This window comes from Haliotis rufescens, unplaced genomic scaffold, assembly GCF_023055435.1.
Source record: "Haliotis rufescens isolate VD_foot unplaced genomic scaffold, xgHalRufe1.0.p SCAF_1, whole genome shotgun sequence".
Taxonomy (NCBI): domain Eukaryota; kingdom Metazoa; phylum Mollusca; class Gastropoda; order Lepetellida; family Haliotidae; genus Haliotis; species Haliotis rufescens.
In genome coordinates this window covers 19,380,058-19,400,685 of record NW_025963779.1, presented here as the reverse complement: position 1 = coordinate 19,400,685, position 20,628 = coordinate 19,380,058, and the positions used below count along the sequence as shown (strand labels likewise).

Below are 20,628 nucleotides of genomic sequence, written 5' to 3'. Positions count from 1 at the left end.
TGGCTCAAGCACTGCAGGCAGAGTGGGTGAACATTCCCCAGGCCACGTCAGCAACAACCACAGAACCTCCGACAGTTGGCACAAACACTGCAGGCAGAGTGGGTGAACATTCCCTAGGCCACGTCAGCAGCAACCACAGAACCTCCGACAATTGGCACAAGCACTGCAGGCAGAGTGGGTGAACATTCCCCAGGCCACTATTCGGGATCTGATTGCTTCCATAGGACGACGACGCCAGTCAGTTTTGGGATTAAATGGTGGCCATTCAAGATATTGAGAACAGATGACCTTCACCTTGAAAGTCTACTGTTCGACGTGTGCCATATGGAACCTTGGTCAACGACAATGATGTATGCCAATTGTGAACAATCGATTGCCATATGTTGATTATTTATATGATATATAAAATATACATATACAAACATTTTTGCGTTTCTGTTTTAGCAGAGTATATTGTGGCCTAAGGTTAAGGAAAAAACATTTTACTTGATTTCATTCAACAGAATCATACAAATCCTTCGGAACATCACAAGCAAACTTGCTAAATTCCGATGTTTTCGGGTTTCAGTATATCAGCGAAGTTGAAATTAAAAGCATCAGAAGGGGGCATCAATAATGCTAGGAGATTTATGGAAACCACCTGTAACATGTATTGAAAGTAGAGACGTGACCTTGACCAAAATAGCAACTGTGTATTAGGTAATGGCACTACTGTTAACGGAACATCTGATTTGGACTCATTCCGATGTACAAAACGTCTACACCACACCCAGTGCTGGTGCTGGTTCTGTCTGGAGCGACTTTAATAAGCCCGTTCATTATTGAATAATCTGGGTTATAAGGACGATACATTTGCAAGGAAGCTCCATTACTCATGAAGCACAGTTCATGATCATAAGAAATATGTACGTATATTCTAGGCTATGCTTGTACATTATTAGTAAATACGCAATTTTCGAAATGGAGGGTCTAAATTGTTAGTTTCCACTATTGAAATTGTTTTTGAAGATGTGTAGAAATATATAAATTCCAAAAGATAGTACACTCTTGAAACTTGGATTTCACCAGAGAACGCTTCTAGCCTGAAAACAGTTGCCGACACACTTTAAAAGTCCATTTCACCAAAGAACGTTACTAGCCTGAAACCAGTTGCCAAAACACTTTAAAAGTCAAAAACACAACTGTTATATACCCTTCATGAAATACATCACCATCGAATAGGCATTTCTTTTTTGTACCATTTTCAGCCACCACCAGACATGGGTGTATAATTTCTTCTTGTCCAGCAGTTTGTATCATGACTCTACTTAACAAGGCAAAATCTATATTTCCTATATAAGAATAATTCATAAATAAAAGCGACAAAACCCTTTCCATGGCCACAAGAAATCTCTGCTAAAAGCAAATAGTGAAGATAACATATGATCGCAAAAAGGTAAGTGTATCCTGCCCCACCGGTTGCACCCGTCACACACACACAACGCATGTCAATTGTTCACCTGAGCATATGGCACAAGTCAAAATAATAGAGAATTGTATCGGACATCATTGTGGCCACTGATGCGTCAAATATGGAAATGTCCTCCACATGTCTACCATAAACCTTTTTGAAAGCTCTACGGAGGCCGTGGATGTTGTAACCTTGATCAAACAACTTTTGAGCAAGAGTTGTATGACGCTCTTTGAAATCGTCGTGGTAAAAGCATGCTCGAGTGTACCTCAAAAGTTGTGAAATGAAGACACAAAAGGCTAGAACTGCTGGAATATTGCTCCACATAAAGTCATCCCTCTTGTCATACAGTCTAGTGGAGAGTGTTTTTTGTTGCTGTATCTGATTCATTAGTTCAGTGTTAACGTAGTGATGAGGTAGCCATTTGGTCAAGCGTTCGCACATCACGCTGAATATCTGTGTAGTATTGCCAACATATGTGGAACACATTCTTGGTGTTAGAGAACTAAAGGAGAGTTAGAATTATATCCAATCACTCATTCAGTCCGGACTCCTGCTTATCTGCCAGGGGGGCGGTCGGGTAGCCTAGTGGTTAAAGGGTTCGCTCGTCACGCCGAAGACCCGGGTTCGAATCCCGACATGGGTACAATGTGTGAAGCCCATTTCTGGTGTCCCCCGCCGTGATATTGCTGGAATATTGCTAAAAGCGGCGTAAAACCAAACTCACTCACTCACTAACTTATCTCCCAGACATGATGTCTCTGTGAATGAGTTGATCCTACAGTGACCCATCTACACCACCGTCTACATCACCGTCTTCTTCAATCCGGGTGCACATTTGAGGCCGAACCTTACCGAGCAAAACAAAAACCATTGGCACCATCTCTCGGATATGGTAATATACATCTCCGTCAGACAGAATGATCATTAAAAGAGAACTAACAGATAGTTCTGAGTGAGTGAGTGAGTTAGGTTTAACGCCCCATTGTTTCGGTTATATCACGGCGTGTCAGCTTAATGTGGGAGGAACGTCCGAAGTGATGCAGGTCTCAGACTTTTACCACTTCGGTGAAACCCACGAGCACGGTGCTGAAAACACCAGAAACATAATTTGGGCTCAAACAAACATAGGTTTCTAAGATGCCCATAGGGACATCAGGGGGATTCGGGAGACCCTGTCGTCTAAGGTGCCGCATTTCACTGTGTAAAGGTTCGTCCCCTGGCACGCCTATGGTTGTGGGTTTGAATCCCGATTCACATTACATTGACATGCAGTGATATAACTGGAATACTATTCAAAAGCAGCGTTAATACCAAGAGATTAACTCACTCACTCATAAATCACAACCGTTGAGTTATGATGATCAAGCTATCAATAAACGTTTCGGGAACTGTTATGGTACACAGTTATGATGCAATTATTCCGGTGCTTTCTCCACGAAATGAGAATTCTACATGAAGATAAGTGTTATGTATATACCGGTAAAGAAATCGACACATTCTGGCCAGACGCCAATGGAATTTAGATGGTAGAAACTTGGGGAGTCGCCGCTGGCTCGTGTGATGATTTCAGATGTGTCCAAATTCACTCAGGACTTTCTGCCCAGGTAGGAACGTGTTGGGGGCGTCCTGACGAATGTCATGGAAACGTCAACGTGAGGCAACATGACAAATTTGTGGCTATGGTCTGTTATAATATGAAGCGGGGTCACTATGACTGCCAGAACGCCACAACATATTGTCCATGGAGTGAGTAAGTGAACTGGTTTTAACACGGCTTTGAACAGTATTCCAGTTATATCACGGCGTGTCAGCTTAATGTTGGAGGAAAGCCCGAAGCGATGCAGGTCACAGACGTTTACAACTTCGGTGAAATCAACGAGAACGGGTATGGTTCTGACAAACCTAGAAACATAATCGGGTTGAACCGCAATACCGAAACATACTGGCGCCAATAGGTGTGACTGCAGGACTAGCGCCAATAGTTGAGACTGCAGGACTAACACCATCCTGTTTGTAAATTTATCCGAACTTTATTATCACATTAACATCACGACTGTTCACTTAGGTGACCCACATCTCACTAAAAGTTTCGGGAACTGTTAATGTACACAGTCATGATGCTATGTTTCCGGTGCTTTCTCCCCGAAACAGGTATTCTACATTAAGGTAAGTGTTATTTTCCTAGGCTCCTCAAATAACCTTTCACGCCAATAGTCCCCTGGCTACGATCCGGTGGCACTATGATACGGTAACAAAACAATCTGTAGATACAGCTATACAACTAAAATCCTCGCTGTCAGTGTAGAAACTTTCGGGAAGATTTCTTGTATTTTTGCCAGTAAAACACCCTATATGGTGAGGTGAAATTGGGTTTAACGTCGCGTCCAAGATTATTGCACTAAATAGCGACCCTATATGGATGTTAATACTTTCGAAAAGTAACATCCATAATTGACCTACACTGGTCAAAAGCTGAACATGAGAGGGATGGGAACGGAACTATTTTTAATTCAGAGAGTGAGTCGATTGGTTGTTGAGGCGCGTACGTCGGAGAGGACACGCTGCTGTGCTGAAATAAATGTGCTTGGAGTTAATGAAATGTCAAGTCAGAATAAGTTTTGATCTACAGCGGGGATATCTTTTGATTAAAATTTGGCAACGCGTCCGGCAACAAGACAAAATATACTTTTTACAAATATTTTTTCAGCCAAAATGTGTGAAATATTAGGTCGGGGGATTTGTAAAGCAGAAAAAACACCCAATTACTTCGTAGTTGTTTTTTATGTGAATTATTAACCCTTAGTTCGCAACACGGTGTAACTTCATGTATCATATTAGAAAATATATAGCGTTAGGATTCCGAGTTAGGAATAGGTCCTATAGGCAACCTATGCTGGTCGCAAGGGGAGGCCACATGGATCGGGTTGTCAGACTCGCTGACATGGCTGATTGCGTGTTATCGTAACCAGACGGCGTAACCGTTGCTCACAATATCAATCACTGGATTGCCTGGCCCAGATTCGATTATAAAGGCCGCTGGAATATTCTGGTATAATTTTCAAACGTTTTCGACCAAAAAATATTCTTTGTCATTGTCAAAAAGAAGGGATGAAAATTGAGTTTGAGAAAGTACAGGCCTATCGATGACATTTGACAGGCTGCAACAGAAAACTGTCATGTGTTTAAAATACACAAGGATCGGCCAAAGAAAACACTGAGAATGTAACCAAAAACTAAGAAACAGCATCAAATAACTGAGAGCACGCTGCCGAAAACGTAGAAACAGACCGGAACCTCTCACACTGAGCATGCGCAGAAGAAGAAGGAAGTTGACCGGAAGTTCACCGTCATGTCACGAAGATCAACAAGTAGCGAGTAAGTTTACATCTTACAACGCTAATAGAATAATACACATAAAAATATTCTATAATAGCGTTGTAAGATGTAAATTTACTCGCTGTTTGTTGATCCTCGTGCCATGACGATACGGGATTCCGTCCCCTGTAAAGCTAACACGCCTTGATATAACTGAAACACTGTTCAAAGCGGCAAAACCCATCTTACTCAGAACAACTAGTAGTTGATGTTACACCGGAGATAGAAAGTTTAAAGCGGCGCCCCACCTTGATCAGAGAAAGCAAATATGGCTCCGTCCTGTCGAAATCCGGTAATTTACTAAACCAGGCGACAACTGATAGCTGGTTTTCAGGTTGTCTCGGCATCCCAAAGACTTGTTAAAACCGATGTGTCCAGGGAATGCTCATACGACAAACATGAATCAGTTGAAGTAGTCAAAGATTGAGTGGTCGCTGCCGATGTGGTTGTTAGGACGTCAATGTCCTCTGATCGTCTCATGTCCAGATGTGTCGGGATCAACATGGTGCCGAGCGGTGATTAGACGGATAACTCTCGGCTGATAACGGTCGCGCTCGCTCGGAAGTAATCGGAAGCTGTACGAATATAGCCGCCTACCTCTATTTCGTTTGCTGCATCTAAAAGAACCCGTAGCTTCGTAGTCCTAGACAATAGAAGGGATATTCACAGGTATGACATTCGTATAAATGGACGGTTTCAGAAATGTATTTGGAGTTGGGCAAATAAAACTGTTAAAAGACATATGCATTGTCTGCCTATTAAATATTATATACAGGTTTTTTAGAAAAGAGATAATATCGTACAGTGGACGAATATATTAATGTAAGATGCTCTTTGAATCGAAAGGCATCTGTCTGTGTCATTTCGGGGGCTCAGTCGTCTAACGCGCGGCATTTCGCTGTGCAGAGTTGCGTCCCTTGGTCACGCCACAAACCTATGATCAAGGGTTCGACTCCCGGTTGGCCTCAATTATGTTTCTAGGGCCAGGCAACCAAGTGTTTGTTTGCATAAGAAACACCGTCGGGTATCAATGACAGAAACTGAAGCAAGTGACACATTGTGACCACCGACCGTAAGCAGTTGTATCGTGCGACAACCGCACACTGGGGGCTACTCTGCCACGGATCTTGAAGTTCGGGACAAAGAATCTGAAAAGCTTTCTGGTTAGAACTGGTCGTCACCAACCCATGCTTGTCGTAAGGGGTAGCCTAGTGGTTAGTTAGTTAATGCACGATCAAAGACAAAGGAGCCATATTTTTAGATATAAACATGGTAAGTTAACAGATATCATGAGCATCGATCCACGGCATTGGGATAAGATGACAACCATCAACCAATTTAGCAAGTCTGACCACCCGATCCCGTTCGTCGCCTCTTACGGCAAGCATTGTCGCCTCTTTCGACAAGCATGGTTTGCTGAAGACCTATTCTTACCCGGATCTAACGTCAAAACTAACAGTTACTCTTTTCCGTGAAAGTGCATATGTGTGATATATTCAGATGTTACTTTTTTCTTGATCAGGATTCTGCTTGCTCTTAATAGGCCTATCAACATAGTAAAAAAATATTTATGTGAATGATAGAAATGCTCAAGTTGGTCAAATATTAATTCTATATTTTCCCCGGGACGTGCATTCCATTATTCGAGTCACCAAAAGCGAGATGCACGTGCCAAAGGCACAGGGAACATATTACACGTGCACCACGCAGGGTTCCCAGCATGCCTATTTGTTTATTATATGTGCCGAAATCTTAGCGATTATAGTTCGGGGGAATATAGACACAAAGGTATTTCTATTGGTGCAATATTTCCTACAAACATAATTGTTTTTATACTCTTCAAAAAAAGAAACTTGACACTGACTTTCAAAATGTAATATATTGCGATTGTTTCAAAATAGGACACAGAAACCATAATTGTAACACTGTTTGAAGATCAATGTACACAATGTTCAAAACATTAATCGTGTCACCTAGACAGACACACGTACACGATACAGTTAATGTCACAGGGGTACAGAAAATGTCAGTATCGGTTGTGCCCACCACGTGCATCAATCACCGCTTGACACCGACGACCCATAGATGCAATCAAGTTGTCAATAACACGCTGTTGGATGTGCTGCCATTCATGCTGAAGTGCATCAAGAAGCGCCGGAAGTGTTTGGGGCGGTGGATTCCTTCTGCGAACGCGTCGATCCAACTCGTCCCACAGATGCTCAATCGGGGACAAATCTGGTGACCGGGCTGGCCAAGGTAATGTCTGGATGTTGTTGTGCTGTAAGAAGTCCTGACAAACACGTGCAATATGCGGTCGAGCGTTGTCCTGCTGGAATTTTCCGCCATGAACGTTGACGTGAGGAAGAACGTAAGGCTGCAGGATCAAGTCTCTGTAACGCACACCTGTCAATGCACCTGCCACATGCACGAGAGGCGTCCTTCCACCGTGATGAATTCCGGCCCATACCATGACACTCCCGCCGCCAAATGGGACAACCTGCTGCACATAGTTGGGGCGTAACGTTCACCCCGACGTCTGTAGACATGTGCGCGCCTATCAGCACGTGTGAGTAGGAAACGGGACTCGTCAGTAAACAGTACATTTCTCCACCTTGCACGTGCCCATCTTACCTCTTTTGGAACCAAAGCAGACGGTCCGCCAGATGACGTGGGGTCAATACATGACGTCGAACAGGTCTCCGTGCAAAAAGTCCAGCCTCTCCAGTCTGTTGCGTACCGTTTGATCTGATATTCTGCGTACCCCAGGGATCTGTGTGGTTGTAGACGTGGCTGTGGTAGTGCGGTCTCGGAGGTGTCGCAGCCGGATGTATCGATCTTGTGCTTGGGTTGTCACCCTTGGTCTTCCTGACCTTGGTCTGTCGTCAACTCTTTTGGTGTTGTTGTATCGGGTTCACAGTGCGGAGATTGTCTGTCTTGATACGCCAAAGTGCCTGGCCACTTCTTGCTGAGTTGCTCCAGCTTGTAATCTCCCAATGGCGTTGTTCCGTTGAGCTGCATTCAGTCTTGGCATTCTGTCACCGCCTCTACTGCAGTGATAAGGACTGTATGAACAGCCGTTGATGTGGATTTTTATACCCATTCAGCAGGGGGCCTGCATGCCTAAATGCAGGATCCTGTGCTGCACGTTTTTTACAGGCGGTTGCGTTTGGATGAAGCTGTAAAATTGATCCCCAAACGCTAAGTTTATGTGCTTTGCATGTTTTCGCGAACTATACAAACATCATCTTTCGGTTTGACTTATTTGGTTCTCATTTAATGTAATTATTTTAGATATTTGGCAAAAAGTGGTTTTACATCTGTGTCAAGTTTCTTTTTTTAAAGAGTATATATGGTACAGACAAAAGTAACAAATGTTATGTTTGGGATAACCCTTTCTTAGTAAAGTACAGATTCAAGTACTTTTGGAGGGTTGAGTCCCGTCCGGGATTCGAACCCACACTTGCCAGAGTGAGGCCCCCATGCCCGAAAGCTATGAATACACAGTACAGACAAAAGCTTAATAATGAATGCTATTACAATAAGTTAGCGTAACACTATGTATATGTATAAAGTATATATTGATATACATAGAATGTAGTGGATGTTTATTCCTTTGTATTACCATCAGTTGTCTAACTATGTTACAATGTTGTTATTAATATACGTTATATCTCTTCATATCTGAATGTTTATATATGATGTGGCTGTTCTTTAATGTGTGTGCGTACTTGAAAAAGAAAAACATTTAAAAAAGGTTTTTGTCGCTTTTATTCAATAGACTTAACATCAGTGAGTGAGTGAGTATAGGTTTACGCTGCTTTTAGCAATATGCCTGCAATATCACGGCGGGGGACACCAGAAATGGGCTTCACACATTGTAGGGTCTTCGGCGTAATGACTGAACGCTTTAACAGCTAGGCTACCCGACCACTCCAGACTAAACATTAGCGATCACGGGGCTATAAGTGGAAATGAGCTTAAATGTTTTCAGTTATCAGTTCAAATTTCTGAAACCATTTTCTCAGAGCGAAGGCGGCCCATTACTGACCTTGAACATGATGTATTACGTCGTTTTCAGCACCTCATTTCCTCGGTCGGGGTAATTAACAACTTTATGGGTCGAGAAGTACCAGGGTGACAGTTTCGTGAACTATCCTGCATAATTGAACAACACAAACTGTGCATTAGCGTCAGGATTCCTGTGTACGCCTTCTTGAACTCCTTCTGTGAGATCGACCAAGAATATTTCAGCATCCGTTCTCTAATGTATGACATTTTTTAACAGCTCATTATTGTTTGAAAGTGGATTAAAACATTTCTTTTTAATCTCATATCGGTAAGGCCACTCAAGACATGGACTAGTCTTAAAGTCGAAAAATAATTCCGATCTGGCGGAAGGAAATCTGACGATCGAAATGGCTGCCAAATAATTAACTCCGAGGTGTATTTCCGGTGAGAGGTGTATTCTTATTCTGAAAACCTCGGTGCGTATCCGAAATATGATATGAGAAGATGTATAGAAGAAGGATATCTGTCACGTATTGGGGGTAATCATAGTCCTTCATGGCACATTGTTTTAAATCCCTGTGTGGTCCTTCTTGAGATTTATGAATCTATCATTTTAAAGAACATACGATTTTTCAAATGACCAGAGATAATCTGTCATGCCATGACAGATTTGCTATAGTCATATGAAAATAATCGGATGTTCTTTGACTTTTTTTAGTAGTATAGATCGTTGTTTTAGCCTGTTTGGGTAGGCATGTTGACTACATACGTTCTAAACGAAGGCTGCGATGGACTCAGGATTGTTCACAAGGGAGAGTGTAATTGTTTTGCAGCATCCATATGTGATTCCCAATGCTCCCTGGCCTCCCAAAGGAGACCCCATTAATCATAATTATCACAATGAAACATTTTAGTCACAAATCAAGAAACTGCGTTATATGGAATATTCAGCGGTGAGCCGCTAATGAATCGTCATCATTACGAGGAGTAAACAGTGGGGTGTGCAATTACATGACGTCGCCTTGTAAGTTGATTGATAATAATTGCAGTATAAATATAACCAGATATCACGTTGTCTGACCGGAAGTGTACATTTTAACCGAAGTTCATTATTCACGCACCGTGTGTCTTGTCAAAAAACGTATCAATACAAAATGGATTTATGTGGTTCTAGTTCCGGCTTGTTAGCATGACACAACTGGCAGGGGGTTTGATGCAGCCGTTACCCTCCCAGGGGTGACGCGAGGCAGATACTATTAATGGCCTCGTTACTGTTGGTTAGACACAGAAACGTTAGTACGTGTAACTCACGTCGTTCACACCCTTCCTTAATTTGTTTTATATTTTGTCCTTAGCAAGCAAACTTGTTAGTTTTCAAGGAAATGTCAGAAAATGACAGAACATGTGTCAGAAATAGACGTGATGTGATGGAAAACATATGTGAAAGTTTGTGGGTTTTTTATTTCAACAAATGTATGGTTCATGTTATAACCACTAGGTGTCAGTTATGTGGGGAGAACACATACTTTATCAGCCTTCATAAGACATATATTGATTTTTAGAGACGGTGTTTATTATATTCAAGTCCTTCTTGTGTGAGTAAAATCAATAGTTATTAAGATAGCTAGAGATTTACGCTCTCATACGTTGCTCAGATGAACTCCAGGATATGTGATGTCTTCTTTCAAGCCGATGTTTCGCTAGCAACATCGTTTTGTTTGTGTGTTTGTTTAACGCCATACTCGGCAATATTCCAGCTATATGGCGGCGGTCTGTTCATAATCGAGTCTGGACCAGACAGTCCAGTGATCGAAATCATGAACATCGATCCACGCAATTGGGATACGATGACATGCATCAACCAAGTCAGCGAGCCTGACCACCCGATCCAGTTAGTCGCATCTTACGACAAGCATTGTCGCCTTTTAGGGCAAGCATGGGTTGCTGAAGACCTATTCTACCCCGGATCTTCACGGGTCCAATTAGGATACGATGACATGCATCAATGAAGCCAGCGAACCTGACCACCCGATCCCATTAAATAAGCGCCTCTTACGACAAGCATAGTCGCCTCTTACGGCAAGCATGGGTTGCTGAAGACCTATTCTACCCCGGATCTTCACGACTAACTAACATGCTGATCCCCGACGGGAGACGAACGATTAACACAAATAGATTGTTTGTTCTTATCAATCAGATCTTAAAAAATAATCAGAATTCTCGTCGTATGACGCGCAAAAGATAGAAATTACGATCTTTATTCACCAATAATCGTAAGGACATTTCCGGTGAGAATAGGTCTCAGTAGTCCGAAGAGCCGCATGAAAATGTCAACGCGTATGTACAAGGGAAATTAAAGGGAAGTAGTTCAGAAGCTATCATTCTTAAAAGATAATACGTTTGTCCAGAGTTCTATTAAGTCACTCTGTGACAGTAATAAGGACAGGCTGGTCGCAGTGTGCGGACTGGCGTATTGTGTGACGTCATACTCCGGCGGTATTGTGTATGATTAATATTGCCTTCAATCGTAGTGGAATGGCAAAGGACCAATGCGTACCGCCTAATTTACTAAATGATAGATTCGTATTTACCCGACTGGATAAACTCGTACACTTTGTGATTTGTAGGGATTCTTTCAGACGGAATCATACAGAAATGCTTCAATTTTCCCAGCGAACGTGCAACTGAATGATAGGACGAAGATAGCGACAGTGGCGGGGGTAGGGGGGGAAGCCTGTTATCACTGTATGACCAAGTCGCTCTACTTATACCTTGCATTTTACTTGTGATATTTCTTCCATCTCTGTATTCACGCCCACCAACGTCTCCCGCGAAGTCTGCAGCCATTTATAAAGTGTACTTTGATAACGGATCTTATTAAAATAGTTCGAAAGAGGATAAACTCTATGGGAGTTCCTTGTTATGGAAGCTTATCATCATCGAACATGTCGCCAAGAAACTGTATCGGGTACTTTCAGGCACAGTTTCGTAACATTCCAGCTGTGGGGCCAGTTCATAAGGAACCCTTGGACGTGAGGCTATTTCAAGGTGTTGTTGGAATGTTCAAGTCGACGAGGAACGTTTGGTTTGAAAGCCTCGATGTATTTGATGGATATCTTATGTAGCATATCGTCATTATAGTCCTTTGGTAAATGTTTAGCAGGCTCAGTGTCCCTAACATATTCCGATTTAGAAGCATATACAATCTACTGTAGGTATAATGACAGTCTCGAACTAAGGTGAGTGATCTCGGGGTACATTAAGTGTCCTACGAAGGTCGTGCGTATAGCAGACATCTTAAGTTCTTTGTCTTATTTATAAGATTTATTACAAACTTTGTTTTTGTGTGGAGATGTGTTGCTAACTTTGTCTTTGTCTGGATATGTTTTGCGATTTTTGTCTTTGTCTAGAGATGTTTTGCGAACTTTGCCTTTGTCTGGAGATGTGTTGCGAGCTTTGTCTTTGTCTGGAGATGTGTTGCGAGCTTTGTCTTTGTCTGGAGATGTTTTGCGATTTTTGTCTTTGTCTAGATATGTTTTGCGAACTTTGCCTTAGTCTGGAGATGTGTTGCGAGCGTTGTCTTTGTCTGGAGATGTTTTGCGATTTTTGTCTTTGTCTAGAGATGTTTTGCGAACTTTGCCTTTGTCTGGAGATGTGTTGCGAGCTTGTCTTTGTCTGTAGATGTTTTGCGATTTTTGTCTTTGTCTGGAGATGTTTTGCGATTTTTGTCTTTGTCTAGATATGTTTTGCGAACTTTGCCTTTGTCTGGAGATGTGTTGCGAGCTTTGTCTTTGTCTGGAGATGTTTTGCGATTTTTGTCTTTGTCTAGATATGTTTTGCGAACTTTGTCTTCGTCTGGAGATATGTTGCGAGCTTTGTCTTTGTCTGGAGACGTTTTGCGATTTTTGTCTTTTTTTCTCTAGATATGTTTTGCGAACTTTGTCTTTGTTTGGAGATGTTTTGCGAACTTTGCCTTTGTCTGGAGATGTGTTGCGAACTTTATCTTTGTCTGAAATATGTGTTGCGAGCTTTGTCTTTGTCCAGATATGTTTTGCGAACTTTGTCTTTGTCTGGAGATGTTTTGCGATTTTTGTCTTTGTCTCTAGATATGATTTGCGAACTTTGTCTTTGTTTGGAGATGTTTTGCGAACTTTGCCTTTGTCTGGAGATGTTTTTCGAACTTTGTCTTTGTCTAGAGATGTGTTGCGAACATTGTCTTTGTCTGGAGATGTTTTGCGAATTTTGTCTTTGTCTAGATATGTTTTGCGAACTTTGCCTTTGCCTGGAGATGTGTTGCGAGCTTTGTCTTTGTCTGGAGATGTTTTGCGATTTTTGTCTTTGTCTAGAGATGTTTTGCGAACTTTGTCTTTGTCTGGAGATGTGTTGCGAGCGTTGTCTTTGTCTGGAGATGTTTTGCGATTTTTGTCTTTGTCTAGAGATGTTTTGCGAACTTTGCCTTTGTCTGGAGATGTGTTGCGAGCTTTGTCTTTGTCTGGAGATGTGTTGCGAGCTTTGTCTTTGTCTGGAGATGTTTTGCGATTTTTGTCTTTGTCTAGATATGTTTTGCGAACTTTGCCTTTGTCTGGAGATGTGTTGCGATTTTTGTCTTTGTCTAGATATGTTTTGCGAACTTTGTCTTCGTCTGGAGATATGTTGCGAGCTTTGTCTTTGTCTGGAGACGTTTTGCGATTTTTGTCTTTTTTTCTCTAGATATGTTTTGCGAACTTTGTCTTTGTTTGGAGATGTTTTGCGAACTTTGCCTTTGTCTGGAGATGTGTTGCGAACTTTATCTTTGTCTGAAATATGTGTTGCGAGCTTTGTCTTTGTCCAGATATGTTTTGCGAACTTTGTCTTTGTCTGGAGATGTTTTGCGATTTTTGTCTTTGTCTCTAGATATGATTTGCGAACTTTGTCTTTGTTTGGAGATGTTTTGCGAACTTTGCCTTTGTCTGGAGATGTGTTGCGAACTTTGTCTTTGTCTGGAGATGTTTTGCGAACTTTGCCTTTGTCTGGAGAAGTTTTGCGATTTTTGTCTTTGTCTAGATATGTTTTGCGATCTTTGTCTTTGTCTGGAGATGTTCTGCGAACTTTGTCTTCGCCTGGAGATGTCTTGCTCCATGGTCGAACCCAAACTTTGTCCTGATTGATGCTAGATATTCCTGATTTTGAGACCCCATATTCTTTCTAATATATGTGTCGTATAGCACTTAGACAAGAACAAACTTATTAATATTGTTATATCTGAATTAGTTGTGTCCGTAGAATGATCTTTTACTGCTCCAACTATATAGAGGCTTGCATTAAGTACTTCCATCCTTGTCCAAGCCTTCAGTCAAACAGTCTGTTGAAGCCCACGTAACACATCTGTCAGTGCACGAGCCCCACAAACAGCATCCCGAACAGCTTCTTAATAATGCTGCGTATTCGGATATCCTCTGATGGTGTCTGTGGTTAAGACATTGGAAGATTTAGTGAAGGACGGAGCTCTCTCGCTGATATCTTGGTCCTCATGAACGTCTCGACCTGAGGGTCTTCAGCTGTCGCAAATCCCGGGTTTATTGAAACTTATGTAAACTGCAAGAGTTGGATTCCGCGACAGAGGTCTGTAATACACGTAATTCAAGACTATCCTCGCTAGGAAGCGCCGTATCCATTGATCCCAAGGTGCTGTATGCACGTATGAAAGTTATTATTTCTGGTAGCAACAATCTAGCCAATCTACTTCAGGGGTGTAGTGTTTCCAAAAGTTATGACATATGTTTTCCAACTCCTTGGAATATTAGCAATGGAGGCATAACCTTTATCCTGTTCAATCTTTATAGACTTGCCAAGTTTAATCAACGTATATTTAGCCGAAGCGTAGGGTATATCACGTACACTGAGTCCAGGCTTTGGGTACTACCGCGTACACTTGTCCAGGCTTTGGGTACAACCACGTACACTTGTCCAGGCTTTAGGTCCTACCGCGTACACTTAATCTAGGCTTTAGGTCCTACCGCGTACACTTAGTCCAGGCTTTAGGTCCTATCGCGTACACTTAGTCCATAACTTAGGTCCTACCGCGTACACTTAATCTAGGCTTTAGGTCCTACCGCGTACACTTAGTCCTGGATTTTGGTACTACCGCGTACACTTAGTCCTGGATTTTGGTACTACCGCGTACACTTAGTCCAGGATTTTGGTACTACCGCGTACACTTAGTCCAGGCTTTGGGTCCTACCGCGTACACTTAGTCCAGGCTTTGGGTCCTACCGCGTACACTTAGTCCAGGCTTTAGGTCCTGCCGCGTACACTTAGTCCAGGCTTTGGGTCCTACCGCGTACACTTAGTCCAGGCTTTGGGTCCTACCGCGTTCACTTAGTCCAGGCTTTGGGTCCTACCGCGTTCACTTAGTCCAGGCTTTGGGTACTACCGCGTACACTTAGTCCAGGCTTTGGGTCCTACCGCGTACACTTAGTCCAGGCTTTAGGTCCTACCGCGTTCACTTAGTCCAGGCTTTGGGTCCTACCGCGTTCACTTAGTCCAGGCTTTGGGTACTACCGCGTACACTTAGTCCAGGCTTTGGGTCCTACCGCGTACACTTAGTCCAGGCTTTAGGTCCTATCGCGTTCACTTAGTCCAGGCTTTGGGTCCTATCGCGTTCACTTAGTCCAGGCTTTGGGTCCTATCGCGTTCACTTAGTCCAGGCTTTGGGTACTACCACGTACACTTAGTCCAGGCTTTGGGTCCTACCGCGTACACTTAGTCCAGGCTTTTGGTACTACCGCGGTCACTAACTTCAGTTTCCCGGCCAGTTATAAATATCAATCTGTGATAAGTCTAGTCATTTTACTCTCCGTTGTTGACAGGCTTTTATAATTTACCTGTATTTATTATGTACGACCTTTGAAAGTCACGATATGGCTGAAATACTGCCGATGTGACTTTAAGTTGTAACTCACTCACTCCATCCCTCTTCCCATGTTGATACGGAGATATCTTTGCAGTGCACTGTAATAGGCTGCTGGAACATTTAATTGAGACAAATAGACAACAACATGAATAACAAAGAGCTTAGGGGTTGCGCCTTCGTGGGAAGTCACAACCTGTCTAGCGAGCCTGTTCTTAAACATAGACGCCTTGTCTGGATAACTAGCATGGAGCCATTCGTCACTACTTGTGTTACAGACAGACGCGAGTGTCGACAAACATTAGAACGTCAGGCAACCTGAAAAACGCGTTTTCTTGAAAGATTTGCAGTGTTGTTCCAAGGACTTCTGGTGTATTTAATGAACCTGAAACTTTGTGACGCCATGTGGTAAGTTTGTGTTATAAACTGCCTCAAAAAAAGAAAAGAAAGTATACACCAGGGCTGGGACGGGTAACTTGGGTACCTTGGTCGGGGGGTACTGAGTAGGACTCGGGTACCCACAGGACTATCCGGACCCGTGGATAGTCACATTATATATTGTTTAATGACAAAAAATATCTGGTGAGTGTGTATGGTTTTACGCCGCCGTTAGCAATATTCTAGCAATAACACGGCGGGGAACACCAGAAATGGGCTTCACACATTGTACCCATGTTGGGAATCGAACCCGGGTCTTCGGCGTGACGAGCGAACGCTTTAACCACTAGGCTACCCGACTGCCCCTAAAATAAATAAAAAATAAAATAAATAAACATGCTTACAGTACAAGTCACTAACGTTCACATTTCTTTCTGACTATGCACCCATTCCTACTGACCTTTATAGGTTTGAATAAAGATAAAACTTCTGTCAACTTCCGTGTATGCATGACCAGATCGTTTAAATTGTGAATCTAAATACTTTTTGCCAGCGCTACTGTGAAACTATTCTCAGTCGGACATTTTGTACCCAACTCTTGAGACCTACAGCAGATACTAGGGTTGGGTCGGGTAATAAGGGGTCGGATACCCGGGTTTTAAATTTGGACTCGTTTCAGCCCTAGTGTACACCCATGTTTGATGACGGCTAATAATAAAACAGACAAGAAATGGTAATTCGATGCTGATGTATTTGATACAGGTATACAAGTTTTGTAACCTAGTAATGTTACGATAACGTTTGTAATTTGTTTAGTCAAATCCAATTTTCAAGTGTATAGTTTCTTTTCCTCGGAAGTTTACATCTTGCTGAACGTGTCCCCATACCCTTAACGTGTCCCTATACCCTTAACGTGTCCCTATACCCTTAACGTGTCCCTATACCCTTAACGTGTCCCTATACTCTTAACGTGTCCCTATACCCTTAACGTGTCCCTATACCCTTAACGTGTCCCTTAACGTGTCCCTATACCCTTAACGTGTCCCTATACCCTTAACGTGTCCCTATACCCTTAACGTGTCCCAATATCCTTAACGTGTCCCTATACCCTTAACGTGTCCCAATATCCTTAACGTGTCCCTATACCCTTAACGTGCCCCTATACCCTCAACATGTCCCTATACCCTCAACGTGTCCATATACCCTTAACGTGTCCCTTAACGTGTCCCTATACCCTCAACGTGTCCCTATACCCTTAACGTGTCCCTTTACCCTCAACATGTCCCTATACCCTCAACGTGTCCCTATACCCTTAACGTGTCCCTATACCCTTTACGTGTCCATATACCCTTAACGTGTCCCTATACCCTTAACGTGTCCCTATACCCTTTACGTGTCCCTATACTCTTAACGTGTCCCTATACCCTTAACGTGTCCCTATACCCTTAACGTGTCCCTATACCCTCAACATGTCCCTATACCCTTAAGGTGTCCCTATACCCTTAACGTGTCCCTATACCCTTAACGTGTCCCTATACCCTTCCTATACCCTTAACGTGTCCCTATACCCTTAACGTGTCCCTATACCCTTTACGTATCCCTATACTCTTAACGTGTCCCTATACCCTTTACGTGTCCCTATACCCTTTACGTGTCCCTATACCCTTTACGTGTCCCCATACCCTTAACGTGTCCCTATACCCTTAACGTGTCCCTATACCCTTTACGTGTCCAAATACCCTTAACGTGTCCCTATACCCTTAACGTGTCCCTATACCCTTTACGTGTCCCTATACTCTTAACGTGTCCCTATACCCTTAACGTGTCCCTATACCCTTAACGTGTCCCTATACCCTTCCTATACCCTTAATGTGTCCCTATGCCCTTAACGTGTCCCTATGCCCTCAACGTGTCCCTAAACCCTTTACGTGTCCCTATACCCTTTACGTGTCCCTATACCCTTAACGTGTCCCTATACCCTTAACGTGTCCCTTTACCCTTAACGTGTCCCTAAACCCTTAACGTGTCCCTATACCCTTTACGTGTCCCTATACCCTTAACGTGTCCCTATACCCTTTACGTGTCCCTATACCCTTTACGTGTCCCTATACCCTTAAGGTGTCCCTATACGCTTAACGTGTTCCTGTACCCTTAACGTGTCCCTATACCCTTAACGTGTCCCTATACCCTTAACGTGTCCCTATACTCTTAACGTGTCCCTATACCCTTTACGTGTCCCTATACCCTTAACGTGTCCCTATACACTTTACGTGTCCCTTTACTCTTAACGTGTCCCTATACCCTTAACGTGTCCCTATACCCTTTACGTGTCCCTATACCCTTTACGTGTCCCTATACCCTTAAGGTGTCCCTATACCCTTAACGTGTCGCTATACTCTTTACGTGTCCCTATACCCTTTCGTGTCCCTATACCCTCAACGTGTCCCTATACCCTTTACGTGTCCCTATACCCTTTACGTGTCCCTATACCCTTAACGTGTCCCTATACACTTTACGTGTCCCTTTACCCTTAACGTGTCCCTATACCCTTAACGTGTCCCTATACCCTTAACGTGTCCCTATACCCTTAACGTGTCCCTATACCCTTTACGTGTCCCTATACCCTTAACGTGTCCCTATACCCTTAACGTGTCCCTCTACCCTTTACGTGTCCCTATACCCCCTATAACCTTAACGTTGTGTGTGAGGTAGAGTACTGGTGTTATTTGACGTTAAGGTTAAGTACACATAAGTTTGACACCATTGGAGTGAAAAAAATTGAAGGTTCAGATATAGACACCTGGACACCATTCATTGACAATCACAAATTCCAGTGAAGTACAATAATATTTTGCTTTGAATAATATATTCCGTTCCAGTGGATATTGTTGAGAATTGGTGTATTGTACTTACTGTTGGGGGAACGGGTGGCCCAGTCGTCTAAAGCGCCGCAATTCGCTCTGCAGATTTGCGTCTCTTGGGCACGCCAGAAACCTATGGTTGTGGGTTCAAATTCCGGATCGCCCCGATTAGGTATGTCAGCACCATTCCCTGCTTGTGTGTTTCACCCAAAATTGTAAACGACTGAGACCTGCATCTCTTAGAGCTTTCCGTCCTCATTAAGCTGACACGCCGTAATATAACTGGAAAACTGTTCAATGCGGCATTAAACCCAACTCTCTCACTCACTCACTATTTACTGGTATGATACACGACTTTATTATCAGATGCTTCACATACTGTTGAATGTTGTCACTTTTTCTATTCATCAATGTTCAGTTTGATCACGTGCTGGTGAAACAGCTCATTAAAAATACATGTAATATCTATAATGGAATACATTGACGTATTTTGATCTGAACTATAGCGCCCTGTAATCCGCAAACAGACTGAGGATGACGTTGATACAATGGGTCACCTGGCTGTTGGTGTCATCAGGCCCCAGTAGCTTGTTTCGTTGCTTGTCGTGCAACGAGTTTTTACAAACACTCGTGTTACAGTTGGAATATACCCGGTGGCAGTTCGAATACAACCGTGAAGATCCGGGTTAGAATTACTCATCAACAACCAATACTTGTCGTAAGAGGCGACTAACGGGATCGGGTGGTCAGGCTCGCTGACTTGGTTGATCCACGTCATCGTATCCAAATTGCGTGGATCGATGCTCATGATGTCAATCGCTGGATTGTCTGGTCCAGAACTCGATTATTTACAGACCTCCATAAAACAGCCTCAGTGTTGGTGAGTGCAGCGTTAAACAACATAATAAACAGTTGTAACAACGCTGGCTGCGGGGTAAAACAAGAGTCATTCAATCGTCTGCTGTGATATGTTACAGTAAATCGAATCGTTTTATTGTTTTGTATTGCCTTTTATTGATAGTGGCGTGAATCTTGTTTTACTTTCGCGATCATGAATATCTAAGATATCCCCCGTCGGCCATACAAAACGTGACTCTTGGAGTTCGTTGGTGAACGAATGTGTCTAAAGATATTGCCTGTGCTTCTCAGTAATGTCACCCGAGAGTTGGCAAAAAGAACCCGTGTGTGTAATTGGGTTCACGAAAAGAACCCAATACCGTACACTTTGGAATGAAATAGGTCACTGCCAACAACCAACAACCGTGTTGAAGGGGTTCATTGATCCTTGGATCCTAATTGGCACCATTCATTCCTTGACTGACTGTTGGGACAAATCGCAACGGACTATACGGGCTCATGAAAGACCTCCATTTCAACAAAGTCACCTACTGATGCCGGAACTATGCCGTCAACCTCCCGCGCACTCACACCTCATACTGAGACTTTATAGATTATATTTGGCAGGGCGACTTGACTTGTGCTTGTATGGTGTTTGATGATTCCAGATTGTCATAGTTTCCGTAGTTGTCTTTAATATGACCTCTTATATATTCGGGCGGTCGGGTAGCCTAGTGGTGAAAGCGTTTGCTCGTCACGCCGAAGACCCGGGTTCGATTCCCGACATGGTTACAATGTGTGAAGCCCATTTCTGGTGTCCCCCGCCG

General features: G+C 43.0%; 2 protein-coding genes across 3 annotated transcripts in view; one reads left to right on the top strand and one right to left on the bottom strand.

Moving 5' to 3' along the window:
- LOC124113385 (5-hydroxytryptamine receptor 1B-like) overlaps positions 1 to 20,628 on the top strand; it is a 61,380-nt gene that overhangs the window by 32,945 nt on the left and 7,807 nt on the right. The window lies entirely within an intron of this gene.
- On the bottom strand, positions 12,453 to 13,955 carry LOC125384467 (nipped-B-like protein B). Its single transcript, XM_048403829.1, has 3 exons — positions 13,925 to 13,955; positions 12,810 to 13,508; positions 12,453 to 12,721 (listed from the first exon to the last, which is right to left on the bottom strand). Exons 1-3 carry the CDS (start codon positions 13,953 to 13,955, stop codon positions 12,453 to 12,455), a joined length of 999 nt encoding a protein of 332 aa, XP_048259786.1.

What these genes read in the sequence shown, in the direction of transcription:
- LOC125384467 (XM_048403829.1), bottom strand. Translation starts at nt 13,955, where the DNA reads ATGGAGCAAGACATCTCCAGGCGAAGACAAA. An exon ending in CATCTCCAGGCGAAGACAAA is followed by an intron (nt 13,509 to 13,924) that starts GTTCGCAGAACA and finishes AAACGTCTCCAG; the next exon opens with ACAAAGACAAAGCTCGCAAC. An exon ending in CAACACATCTCCAGACAAAG is followed by an intron (nt 12,722 to 12,809) that starts GCAAAGTTCGCA and finishes AAACGTCTCCAG; the next exon opens with ACAAAGACAAAGCTCGCAAC.